At 40.8% G+C, this 14,363-nt stretch overlaps 1 protein-coding gene across 3 annotated transcripts in view; it reads right to left on the reverse strand.

Annotated features, from left to right (window-relative positions):
* Positions 1-14,363, reverse strand: part of CHD5 (chromodomain helicase DNA binding protein 5) — a 2,140,358-nt gene that overhangs the window by 429,086 nt on the left and 1,696,909 nt on the right. For all 3 annotated transcript variants that reach the window (XM_044063016.1, XM_044063014.1, XM_044063013.1), the window contains exon 29: positions 11,201-11,280. In XM_044063016.1, coding sequence (XP_043918951.1) covers positions 11,201-11,280 — 80 coding nt within the window. The remainder of the gene's footprint in view (positions 1-11,200; positions 11,281-14,363) is intronic.

Below are 14,363 nucleotides of genomic sequence, written 5' to 3' on the forward strand. Positions count from 1 at the left end.
TAAAACTGTATAGCTCATCAGATGAGGAACTGAAAGCACAACTGCAAGTTGTCAAAACTTTTTCAAATGATATAAGAATGTCATTTGGTCTTGATAAGTGTGCAAAAGCAACCTTTAAAGCAGGAAAACTGCAACACTAGGAAAACATCAAGTTTCGGAGAAGAATGTAATATAAAAGAACTTGAGCAAGAAGGAGTGTATAAATATTTAGGAACTGATGAAGGATCAACAATAAAACACGAATAAATGCAAATAAAACTTAGGAATACTTCAGAAGACGTTAAACCTGAAAACAGCACTGACATCTAGGAACAAAATCCAAGCTATAAACCAATTTGCTCTTCCTGTCCTAACTTACAGTTTTGGAGTGACTAACTGGCCTCAAAACGTGTTGGATAGATTAGATAAGAAAACAAGAAGGATGCTTTATGCTCACTAAATGATTTATAAAAATCAGTGCATACCAAGATTATATATTCCCCGTTCCGAAGGAGGGATGGACCTACTTGAAATTAATTATGTGTACAGATCTGCAATCGTGGGACTCCACACATCTGCTGACCTCACAAGACCCATAGTCAAAGTTTTGAGGAGAATAAATCTAAGATAACTTGTCTGCTTAACCTAGCAGAAGCATATCGGTATCAAGCAGGAATGGAAATCAAACGAGTAGATAAAAATCAGGCAGTAACTGAATGTGCCAAAAAACAAAAGAAAGAATACAAGATGAAGGATCAAATGAGAAGGCAAGAAATGTGGAAAAAGCATGAATATATTTGCAAGTATAAAAAACTTCTGGAAGAACCTCATGTTGATCAGGAACGAACACAGGAATGGTTAAGGAGAGGCGAATTCAAACCAAGAGATGAAAGGATAATATTGGTGGCCCAAGATAGTGGGTTGCATAACACATTGGTTTATAAAGTCCATTGAACATGTGGGAAAAGCAGACAAATGTAGATTTTGTAAAACCGACTTGGAAATAGTTGCACACCTCGTTGCTGGTTGTGACATACTAATGGCAGAAGGACTGTATACTGAAAGGCATAATAATGTGGCAAGACTGTTGCATTGGGGATGAGCCACAAAGCATCATAGAAAATGAAGTCTGCATCACTTGGGATCATCCATTACCAAGAGTTCAAAAGATAGATGCTGGAAAACTGGATGTAGTGGCCCAAGAAAAGAAGACAAAAGTAGTATTGATCACTGAAATTGCCAACCCAGTGACTACAGTGTCTTGGATACAGAGAGACACAACGTCATAAAATAACAGGATTTGCAGGCAGAAACAAGAGCAATGTGGAAGAAAGATACCCAGACAGTTCCAATAGTAGTAGTAGGAGTAACAGGTCTTATAAAAAAGAATTTACAGTCGTATTTAGATATGCTACCAATACATGTAACTCCATATGAACTGCAGAAGGAGTCATTACTGGGCACACTGCGGGTGCTGCGAACAGCACTACTGGCTGACATCAAAGATTGAAATAATACTAATTTTATGAACTTTAATCATAATTTGACTTAGGAATGGGGTACATTCCCGTCATGGTATTAGAAACCCAAAAGACTAGGAGAAATATAAAAAGACTGGTGTAGAGTGGTCAAGATGATAAGGAAAAATAAGGCAAAACAACGTACCCAACACACTAGTAATAAGGCAAAACAATGTACCCAACACACTAGTCATAGGTGACTCTATAGTCAGGCACACTGATGTCTCACTCACCAGGCTAAACAAGGAGAAGTTTACTGTCAGTTGCCTGTCGGGTGCCAGGATCCGCCACATAACCCATGCACTGAGGTCACTCCACAACAAGTACAAATATGACTCTGTCATTGTCCATGTTGGTGTGAACGACCTGAGACATACCTCCCTGGACTACATGAAAACAGATATGGAAGAGCTCTCCGATCTTGTAGCCCAGGCAGGTATGACCCTAGCCCTGAGCAGCATTCTGCCATCACCCAGAATGATGCCGCAGTACAAAGACAAAATGACTGACTTCAACAATTGGCTAAGCTTCTGGTGCCATTCTAAAGGGATCCGGTACCTGTCTGCCTGGGATGACATGGTCGTCAGACCATGATGCTTTGCCAGAGATGGCCTGCACCTGTCACCCCTGGGATTCCGGATACTGGCTAAGGTTCTTGCCGCCCCTATAGTGCCTTTTTTAGGCAAGGTTCAAATGACAAATTCACCACCATAACAGGAACAGGCAAGCAAAAACTGAGGGTGATGCTACTCAATGCTAGAAGTCTAAATCTCAAAATGCACTCACTCGAGCCACTCCTTAAAATGGAGAACATTGGTATCTGTGCTGTGACTGAGACCTGGTTCAAGGCTCCAGAGAGCACCCGTGCACTACCAGGCTATAACCCATACCACACTTTTCAGCTATGTAACCTGGACCTTAACACCAAAGGCAGAGGTGTGTCCATATTCATTAAGGATATCCACAACTCCAGGCTAGTTGCTCAGCATAAAGCAGCCGAGGTTATCCAAGTGCAACTAACTCTGGGCAAAACTGCAATCCAAATTGTAGCTTGCTACAGATCACCCACCATGTCCCAGGATTCCCACTCCTCTTTTCTTGATGTACTGGAAAAACACCCTAATAATGGGCGATTTCAACTACCCCACCATTAACTGGGAAAACTACTCATGTACCAACTCCTTCGCCCAACACTTTCTGGAATTCATAAACTTCAATGCCCCGGATCAACTTATCCACTCCCCCACCAGGGGCAACAATATCCTAGATCTAGTCATTACCAACATGAGTGACCGGTGTTCCACACCTGAAGTCAACGCCTCATTGGTCCGATCCAACCATAAGCTAATTACCCCAGATATCCACATCCTGCCCCCCCCACACCATTAAGGAAACCATGGTAAAAAATTTCTCCAAAGCCAACTTCATGCTTCTTAAGACAGAAGTGGTGAACTTCATGACACCCATACAGATGGACAATACAGTTACGACTACTGAATCCTACACAATTGCACTTTATAAGCACTTACATGAGTACATGGATCGTGCTATCCCAAACAGAACCAAGACGCTATCCTCCAAAAAAAGGAAGCCAATTTGGTGGTCCTCTGCTATAAACAAACTGTACAACAGAAGGAAGAAACTGTTGCAAAAGAGAGTAAAATCCCATGGTTGGAGGAGCTCCCTGGTCAGCCTCAGTAAGAAGCTGCAATCCCTGATAAAATCCTCCAAAGCTAGTTACGAAAACAAAATCGCCACTGATTCTAAAGACAACCACAAAGTATTCTATAGCTATGTCAAGAATGTCAGTGGCAACACTCAGATCTGCTTACAGCACAATGGCACTAAATATACAGACCCAACTGATATTGCCAACATCCTGGCAGATAGGTTCAGTGCTAACTTTACCCCCCTCTCACCCCCTAAGGAGCCCATCTCTATACCGAAAGAATGCAAAGTTCCTGTAATCACGGCTGCACAGGTAAAAACCACACTCTCCAAAGCCAAGAACACAGCATCCATGGGACCAGACAACATCCCAGGCTGCGTTCTACATGAACTACAGAACAAACTGGCACCCGACCTAAGTACTATGTTCAATCATAGCCTCACTTCAGGCTTTGTGCCTGCTGAATGGCACACAGCAACAGTTATCCCACTCCACAAGGGGGGAACCACTACAGACCCCAGGAACTACCGCCCCATTAGCCTGACGAGCCTGGTCTGCAAGGCCAAGGAATGTATCATCATGGAACTTATAAACAAAGACATTGGTAATCTCAAAACTCTGGACCCCACCCAGTTCGGGTTTGTAAAAGGCAGATCATGTCTCCTAAACCTGATACACTTCTTTAAAGCAGTCACCAAAGCTGTAGACAAGGGTAAGGTGGTTCACACAGCCTATCTAGATCTTGCTAAGGCTTTCAACACCATCCCCCACTCTGGAATTATAGATAAACTCACTAAACTAAGTATAAATCCCTATGTCATAAGATGGGCTGCCAACTGGCTCACTGACAGAATCCATACTGTGAAAGTAGCAGACTCCAAATCCGACTTCAGACCAGTGACAAGTGGAGTACCACTGGGTTCAGTCCTGGGTCCTCTCCTGTTTGGTATCTACTTCTCTGAATTACAGGCCAACACAGAAGGTCTTTGACTAATGAAGTTCGCAGATGACTGCAAACTAGGAGCCATAATCAAAACTCCTAATGATGTGGACATCCTACAAAAGGGTCTCACTGAGACAGATGTCTCGTGTCAAATCCATGGCCTCAAGCTCAATGCCAAAAAGTGCATTGTCATCCCCTTTGGTAAAAACTCTGTACCCATGAACTACAACATAGGTGGTAGTATACTTAACACTGAAAGTGTGATAAGAGACCTTGGGACACAGGTGGACAGTAGTCTCTCCTTTGATAATCACATCGCCACAGTAGTCAGGAAATCCTTCTACGTGGCACACCTCATCACAAAAGGTTTCTCATCCAGAAAAAAAGAGGTCATTGTTCCCCTCTACTCATCACTCATTAGACCCATTATAGAGTACAACGCCCATTTTGGTATGTACCTCACAAGACATCTATAACAACTGGAAAGGCCACAGAAATACCTCACAAAGAGGGTTACCGGCCTTAAACAGATGCCCTACGCAGACCATCTCAAAAAACTCCAGCTTTACTCCATCGCATATCGCCTACTCAGAGGTGATCTCTGCCTAACATACAAAGCTATGTCAAACCCAGAGCTGTTGGACATGCTCCACTTAAAGAAATCCCAATCCCTCTGAGCTACACGCTTTAGGGACCTAATCCTTGTCACCACAATAAACAGAACATGCCGGAGGGATAGATTCCTGTCCCAGAGACTTCCCATACTCTGGAATAAACTACCTATCCATATCAAACAAAGCTCCTCATTAGCACTCTTCAAGAAAAATCTTGATGATTGGTTGGGAAATAGGAAATTCACCCCAGGGATCACCTCTGTGGCTCTGCTCGACAGTGGCACAGGAAAATAATTTTCTTAGGTGGCAAAAGCCAGGGTACCTTTTTGGCTGGGCTTGTATAGGCCCCAGGGCCAATAGCCTAGTACCTACCTATGAACCTATGAACCTAAGAAGACCAGCAGAAATGAGAAAGAAGAAAGTAAATGAAAGAATTGTAATGTGCCATTTCTGTCAGATGCAGTTTGGACAGGAAAACTGTGCTTCTGAAAGAAGTAGCTAAAAAGACTGGAAGTTTAAGGGCTGCATTAGATTGGTGAGAGGGCTCTAAAGCATAATTCCCTCTTTAGCATTAATGATTAGAAGGGAATGAAGGGACACAAGAAGGAAATGCAAGAAAAAGTTATTTTTTCTTAGTAATACGTATATAGTAAATTTAATGAATTAAACTGCATGTTGCATCATAATGTAGTTCGGTACAGTATGCAGAGGTATTTTAAATGTGAGGTTGTGGGATCTTATCAGTGGCTGCTGTTTATGCTAGTGAAGTTAAAGCATGACATATTCATGGGTGCATAGGTATAGAATAATCTAAAGACCACCAGTGCCTTTATAAGCCTAGCCATGCAATCCACCCCACTTGTATCCCTGTGTATCATGGCCATTTATTAGGAGGGGTATGTTAGGAAATTTCTAGAGGTTAGGTGGGGGTATGTTAATGTGGGCATTACTGTCTGCCTCTATCAGAGATATGGGGGGGCAAACCTGCTGTGAATTTCTTCTGATTTCCCATCCATTTGTTAACGGTATGCTTAAATGGGGTTTATACTGTAACAAGATAAAGCTAGATATACGCAGCATAATATTGTGATCCTGGGCTACGCTGGGGATAATGTCAAAATGTACTGATCATATGTATGTATTCAATTACGGAGTTTTTCCCTGGCATTATCAAAGTGGATATGTAGACTAATGTACTTGGTTTGTGATGCAGGCAAAGGTGGAAGAGTTTCTTTCTTTTTCTGAGTAAACAGACTGGAAATGGAAAGCATGTAAAATGATAGTTTCCCTATATTTAAGACGAGCTATTTATTGCATCTATAAAACAATCAGCTGTTTTCCCTCCACCAGCAAAGCTTTGAAATAGGAGACTGTCTGTCTAGAGGTGTAGGTAGTCAATCAGGGAATGATCTAACTATGAACTATGAGACATTTTTTTTCTATGAAAACAACAATAATTAATTCTTAAAGGGAAACAGGCAAGGAGTTCTGTGAAAACAAATGAAGTGTGATATACTGAAGAAAATATTTTTGTTAGTAGATGCCATCTTTGCACCATTTATCACTTCAGTAAGAAACATAACTGTGTATAATCTAGTTTATTCATTGAAGGGTAAACAGTGTACTTTTTCTTAAGGCTAAAAATCTATTAACTGACTGCATGCTTATTTCACATACAAGTACCCACTACATCCGGACACCCCTTCAAGAAGCATACCCTCTCTCAGTGCAGCATACCCAGCAACTTCAAATCTCCAGCCAGGTAACACACTTCTTTCCACATTCTTAGTTTCTCCCGTCCACCAATGTGTCCACTGCTGTTCTCTGTCACTGTGTCCCTTCCAACGTGTACATATGACAGCAACTGTGCTCTGTCATAACTGCTGTATTACATGGAGAGATAATATCGGATTCAACATGTGGCCAGTCCATCCATTATACAGCAAAGCCTGGGTGTAGTACTGCATGCATCAATTTTAATCTTTGTTGTGTTTAATATTGCCCATAGCTGTGTTAGAGACACTGCCTCCTTGCCAGTGCTGCAGGGTATTGCACCTGCCTCTGCCTTGCGTTGTTTTCTCCTACAGCTGGATCCTCAAACAGCTATTCAAATAGCATTTTCTCTTCCATTAGCTCTTGTCTGTCTGTACAATGACAACAATCCTCTGCTCTAAATACTGGCATGCCACCACTTTTTGCAGAATTGCACAGGTAGCAACTATCCTACTGCAGGTCTTTGGAGCATACTGCAGCATGCCACCAGAGGAAAACAGGAAGTAAAAGCAAGCCTTCATCCATCAAAACATATGCTTGATGATCCTGCGGGTCTGCAACAGTGTGGCTGCATATCAGTGCCATTAGCAATATAACCAGACCATAAGCAGCATCACTAATAAGCTGCCCCTGTGGCACCCAGCTCTGTGTTCAGAGGGGTAAACTCCTGTCTGCGACCCAGAAAACCTGAGAACAGTTATCAGATTAGTAAGCTGTAACAGCTGGTCATTGGTGGGCAAGAGATGAGTGATTTATTTCAGTGTGCTCATATGGGAGGAGAGATAGTTGGGTCTCCTCCCCTTTGGTGACCTGGCACTCTTGGAGGTGTGGTGCAAGCTACTCCTCCAAAATCAGGTCAGGCAGGGAGGGTTGTGGGTGGGTGGATGCATCCAAGCCAATGTGTGTTGCAGCTCTTGTGGAAGTATGTCAAGGAGCAGACATACTAACATATTAGAAGGGCAGAGATGGTCCTTCAATGGTGATACAGGGTTCATGTCACCACCAAGGAGTAGGATTAGGATGCACTCACAAAAAAGGCTCTAATAGCTGCCAGAATTATGGCCATGCAATTGTCTCTTGCCTCACTGGGAACAAATGGTCTAGGAACAGCTCTGCCCCATGAGGAACAAATGGGTATATGGATAGCAAGGGACGATGGTGGGTAAGTGTGGGGGAGCAGAAAAAAACTGCCCCTGTGTGAAGACCCCCAACAAAAATTGCTGATATAGGTCTGACAAATGTGAAATGTGTGATTCATGGAAATTGCCTAGGTGGTGCACAGATTCAATGCATATAATACATTGTCTGTTGCACACAGTCTAGTAGTTGGTAGAGTGGAATCCCTTCAGTTGATGGACTGCTATCCATGCTGTCCAGGCAGGGCCTTGCTGGTAGTGTTGGTACAGTGCAATCAGTGGCCTCTCACCCTCAGGAAAACATGCTATTTCATGAGACATTTGCATACTGTTCTTTGTCTCGTCTGTGGTTCATGAGAACCACATATGCTTCATACACATGTCACAGCCTAACATCAAGGAATTGGTGTAGAATTAATGAGTTGGATGCCTCTTAAATGCCCACAGTCTACCTTGATCAGTAGAAGGTCCCTGCTACAAGGACAGTCAAAGCTATATGCACCTTAGTGTCCATAGTGATTACATCCACATCACTATCAAGGCTGCCCCCATTTGCTTGACAAGGTACATCAAAGGGCCTCTTAAAAAAAAGTATGCCCAGCTGGGTCTTCCTGGTTCATTGGTGTATACTAGGCTAATGACTACTAGGGTGTTTATAAGACTAGCCATGCATCCCAATTGTATCCTGCAAGTTTATGTGCCTTAGAGACTATTTTATGAGGTACATGTGAGCTACAGCAAGATTTACAGGCTGCCTCTGTCCATTAGAGATATAGGTGCAAGACCCAGGGATGTACTGCCAATTTCTGATCTACTGGTCCAGGTTTCTCTTGAATAGGCTTAGAGAAGAACACTGCTTCACACAGATGGGAAAGCTCTTCCAGACGAGGGGAATTCTGTAAGACACATATTTGTCTCTCCAAAGTCCTATTTATGTTGAAAGCAAAGTTTATATCCTAGATCAAGTGATATTGATGCTATTTGTTTTGCAAATATGCAAAAGGTCTATAAGAGTAGGATCCAAGGATGCCTTGAATGCTAGGCATAGATCACTTCTCAACAGTCTGTAGGAACCAAGTGTAGAAATAGGGCTTTGAGAAAATCTGCATAGGACATTCTGTTTACGATTTGTATTTTTTTGTGAAGAACCTCTGTGGATGCTCCACTTGTTGCGTGTGTCTGGTCAGGTACTTACTGAAGGGGAGTTGTAATCAAGGATTGATCTGATGGCTGAACACAGTGGAATGGTGATGTCCTTGGATGTAGATCTCATGCCTTTGCTTATAAGCTGAGTAACACTGAATGATACCGTAGACAAATGTTGATCAAAAGCCAGGTTACCATTTATACACATACCCACATCCCTGATTACTGGTTCTTCCCTTAGGGGTGTATTATTGATTAGGTAATATCCTAGTGTGTCCGACTTCCCAAAGGGTAGTATTAAGCATTTCTTGGCTTTGAGTTTTAAGCCGTGGCTTTGGCACCAGCCATTTGCCTGTGTTAATCCTTCCTGTAGGATGCTAATGTCTTGGGAGGATTCTATGACTTGTCCTAATTTGCAATCATCTGCAAACTTGGTCAGCCAGAAGCCCTTGATATTGCCCTTGACATTCCAGAGGTAGATACCAAAATGGAGTGAACCAGCACAGAGCCCGGTGGGATTCCACTTGTGACTGGCCTCTTTGTGGACGTGGTCTCCCATATCCTAACTTCCTAGGTCCTATCTAAGAGCCAGCTGGCTAGTCAGGGTGTAAAATAGGGGTTTATTCCTATATCCATGAGTTTGTTTAAATGCTAGTGTTGTATCAAGTGCCTTAGCCAGGTCAAGCCAGGCAGTATGCACCATTTTACCCTAATATGTTGCCTTGGTGACTTTCTTAAAAAAGTCCACCAGACTGAGTAGGCATGATCTGCCCTTGACAAAACCAGACTTGGTTGGATCCAGTGCTTGAAGGCTTTCTATGTCCTTGTTAATTATTTCCATGATAATTCTTTCCATGACTTTGCATATGTGATTAGCCAGACTTAAGGGTCTGTAGTTTCTGGGGTCTGTTGATAGCCCACCATTGTGCAGATGGACAACTGTTGCAGTTCTCCATTCATATGGCCCAAAGCCTGTCTGGTGACTACTGTTAAACAGTGACTCCAGTAGTCCTGAGAGGTCATGTTGCAGGCAATTTAGGAAGTATCCTGGTATATTATCAGGGCCCATTGATGTAATGTTTTTGGCATTAGAGAGCACATCTAGGACAAACTTCCTAGTGATAGTTGGGGGGGGTGTTGTTTGATGGTACTTCCTAAGAGGTGGCTGGGGGAGATATGGGATGAAATTGCAGCAGAATTTGTTGGCCAGCAGATTTGCTATATATTCTGTCTCTGTGTAGGTGGCTCCATTTACAATCAGTTCTGCACACTGTTGTGTGCAGCCTTTAAGGTTTTGGATATAGCTAAAGAAAGTCTTGTGATTGCCTTTTGCCTGTGAAGTTACCTTTACTTCAAATTTGGCTTTAGTAGACTTAATTTGCCCTCTTAGATGTTTGATAACAAATGCAAATACATACATACATGCATAACTGCATATATAGAAGCATACACTAATCCAAGATATACAAGACATCCCTGGACCCTGCTCTAATGACCCTTTTCCACATCTACATAACAAACAGCATACGAACAACTAGATCTAAAGACCTAAATTCTACTTGCAATCTAAATAGGGCATTTTGGACAGACAGATATGTATCTCACAGAATTTCTTTTTTCTGGAAGAGACTCCCCATCCATGTGAAACAAATTTCCTCCCTAACCTTATGTAAGTAAGCGTAACCTGGGCCATTGGATAGGAAATTGAAAATTCACCCTGGTCTGATCCCCCATGTCTTTGATGGTGAAACCAATAATCACCCCTATAAAAATGTCTAAAACATATAACTTGTGAGACACATTTGGGTTGCACAGCTAGGCTTATAAAGGTTCTAGTGTTCAATAGCCTAGTATACATTTATGAACCTATGAAACTATGATACACTTTCTTTTTACCTGCCAGAATCTTTTCCAGATTTACCACAGAAGAAATACTAACTGCATTAATAACATGATCACCTTTAACCAAGTGACCGGTTTCTTATTTGGATACTTGTAAATACACACACACACACACACACACACACACACACACACACACACACACACACACACACACACACACACACACACAAACACATGGATAACAGACATAAATTCAAATATTTTTTGTTTTATTTTCTCCATATTGTTGAACAATCTCTTCCCATTTACAGATTATCCTAAACAAATAAAGCCTACATCTGTAACTAGCAGATGTAAATTGAAATGAGGCAGAACAGAAGTGGTTATCGATCTATTTCTCAGACTTATAGCCATCTGGCTTACTTCAGACATGGCTGTAGTAGGCCTTACTCTTTGCACATTGCCCAAATGGTCTTACTTGAATGTCTACTAAATAACTTTATCTTAACCTTTAAAAACAGCAAGTACACATACACACTCAAAGAGTAACTGTCAATTAATTTTTAGTATCTTACCTGCACTTCCATTTCTTTTTTAGCTTTAGCCTCGGCAGACTCCTTTTCCTCCTGTACTCCTGAAGGTGTTTCACTTTTATCTGCAATGAAGATAAATTAGTTATCACGTGAAAAATGGCACATCTCAGGATGCTTTTAGGCTATGAGAGTTGTGGGTTTGGTGCAAACACCAGTAGACAACAGTGTTAGGGTACAAAACTGAGGTAGCATTCAAGCTGGATCAGTCTGTAATTGTATATATATAAAAAAAAAAAAAGCAATCTCCGTGGTATCCACCAAGACTCAAAACAACCCACTAAACAAGTATAGTGGGTCCAAAAACAAAACAGTGTAAGAAACATCTATGTGTGGAAGATCTTCAGTCCATATATCTCTAGTCAATCACTGTAGATTAATCAGATCAAAAGTTTGCTACTTCTACTACTACTATTGTCTGATCTGATTAATCTACAGTGATTAACTAGAGATATATGTTCTGAAAATCTTCCACACAGAAGTTTTACACTGTTCTGTCATTATATACTATCATTACTTTTCAACAGCTTTTACTAGAGTAATCAGTGCACTTCATATGATGTAAAGAGGCATACAAATGAACATGTAGTAATAATGCCTCTGTACCAAGTAGTCACGATATTGAGCCTTACTTCACTCAAAATTAAATTTATTTTTTTTTCTCCTGGAGGTTCTGCCCCAGTTACCTAACTTCATATAATTCAATGTCAACGTACCTCAGTGAACTCTACAAAATTTGGCAAAAAAAGAGTGCAAGATTCTGTCTTCAGCTGTCAGCTTAACTTCAGAATGATGCATTTGATTACAGACTGATTGATTTTATGTTTAGATTTGCTTGTTTCCCTTGGGAATGGATTGTTTCTTTACAGTGTGTATGGGTGCAGAATCCATGCTGAAGCTTCATGCCCTTTAACCTTCTAATCAGCCTCAAAAGGGTACTGCTGCTACCCGTTTGCAGAAATGAGGTATGTACAAAACGCATACTGTACCATGATCTAAAGCAACCAGTCAGTCAGAAGACAAAAAAAAAAAAAAAAAATCACATTCTGAGCTACCACAGGGAAAAGAGATCACATGGCCTACAACTGCAGAATTCTACAAGCTCTAGTCAGTTTTTATCAACTGCCCTGATTAAAAAACTCCCTAAATTATGCAAATACCTTTTTTTTTAATTTGTACAATAAACTCTCGGTTAACCGACACCCATGGGGATTGATAGATGCCAGATATCTGTAGTTTCTGGTTGCTTGAGAGTTACTAATAAAATAGGCCTGACTAATACCGTACCTTATACTAGGTTGTGGAGAGAGGGGAAATTATTTTCTATCTTCCTTTTTAAAACTCTAAAACTCTAAAAACATAAGGTACAACACATGAAAATTGTACTGTATTTCTTCGATTTTTTTTTCTGGTTTTCTGGTTGCTTGAGAGCTCTGGTTGCTTGAGTTCCCGTTAACAGAGAGTTTATTGCATTTATGTTTTTACATTTGCTAAGTGAGTAAATTGACTGGCCCTCAAAGGCACAATCCAGGTCAAAGGCAAAGTGAGAATTGTAACCAAGCAAACTGTGGTTCAGAAGAAACATTATTGTAAAGTTACAAATAACACTGCCATATAAAGTAGAAATAAAGTGAATTGTCAGAGTGTGACCAGTTCTGAATTTATAATTTTCAATACACAGAAATAATAATACTAACACTCTTTGCATAATATGCTTTAGCCCCAGGAAAGTTCCTAGTTTATTTTCCAGCATGCTAAAATATCCATCTCCTCCAATAATGCAAGTTATTACAGTTACATATTTGGGTCAGCACAAAGTTCCACTACTTTCCAGCATAGGGATGTAGAACAGATGTTGTTAAGATTCCAGCCACTAGCAGCAATGTAAGACAAAAGAGAATTCAAATTCTGTAACACTCAGGTGACAGTCCCAGGTATATTTAGCTACATTTTTAAATTGGCAAACAATGTGACTATTACAATCTAATTCCCTCAAACGTCAGTCTGTCTATGTCTATATCTATCTTGTATTTGTATGTATGAATGTATATAGGACATTGTCTTGTCCTATTTGATTGTTGTTTGTGGAGCTTTTCTCCCCGGGCCTCCACTGGAAATGGACATATATCCAGTTGGACTAGCCCGGTCAACAAATGTAAAATAAAATAAATAAAATAAATATATATATATATATATATATATATATATATATATATATATATATATATATATATATATATATATATATACGGTTCCCCTTTAGAAGATCGAATGACTGAAATCTCAAAAGTCATATGGCCGAAGCCATATGCTCGAAATTCAGAAGCACGACCTTCTGAAGGGGAACTACAAAAAAAACAACGAAACACAAAACAATGTTTCTGCCCCTGCTACTTATCTATTCTAACTCCGAGATCACACTACAGCGCAGAAAGGGAAATCTCCCGGTCTGCGCTGTCTGCCGATCCCTATTCAGAAGGTCGAGCTTCTGAAATTTCGAGCATATGGTCTCGGCTATATGAATTTCGAGATTTCAGCCGTTTGACCTTCTAAAGGGGAACCATATATACATATATTATATGTATTTTGGGGGTGTACAAGTCACAGCTACCTACCAGGATTTGTGCTTCAGTCTTTTTATTGTTGTATATACCTGTTTAAAGTTGCATTCCAGTGCATTTCGGTTTATCTTGCTACTGTTTTTTCCCCTTCTTTGAGTGTGCCCCCCCACACACACACACACATACTGAGACATTAAGCTAAAAGTTTCTGAAATTCTAACCATAGGACTAGAGTCCCAGTTTAAATTTTTCCCCAACAGTCCCACCCTTCTCTTGTTGTGGTTTTAAAAGGCTGTGTCTTGGGCTTACCCCTTTATGGTAATCCGATTTCCAAAGTCCCTCCTTCCCCTCTTTCATTGTTATTGTCTGTTTTGTAACCTATTTAAGTATTTCCCCAAATACTGTATTACATATATCTGTAATACTAAGTGCCCAACCAGCAAACTTGTATTGCACTTGAGTAAACCTCCCTTACTACAAATTGCTTTTGCTCATTTTCCCAGAGCTCCCATCTACTTGGCACCCTTGCCACTCTGACAGGGTCCTGAATTAATCCTGCTCCATTCCTGTCAGATAAGATATTTGTT

The sequence above is a fragment of the Protopterus annectens genome, chromosome 2.part1, assembly GCF_019279795.1.
Source record: "Protopterus annectens isolate FY-2018-M chromosome 2.part1, PAN1.0, whole genome shotgun sequence".
NCBI classification, from domain to species: Eukaryota; Metazoa; Chordata; order Ceratodontiformes; family Protopteridae; genus Protopterus; species Protopterus annectens.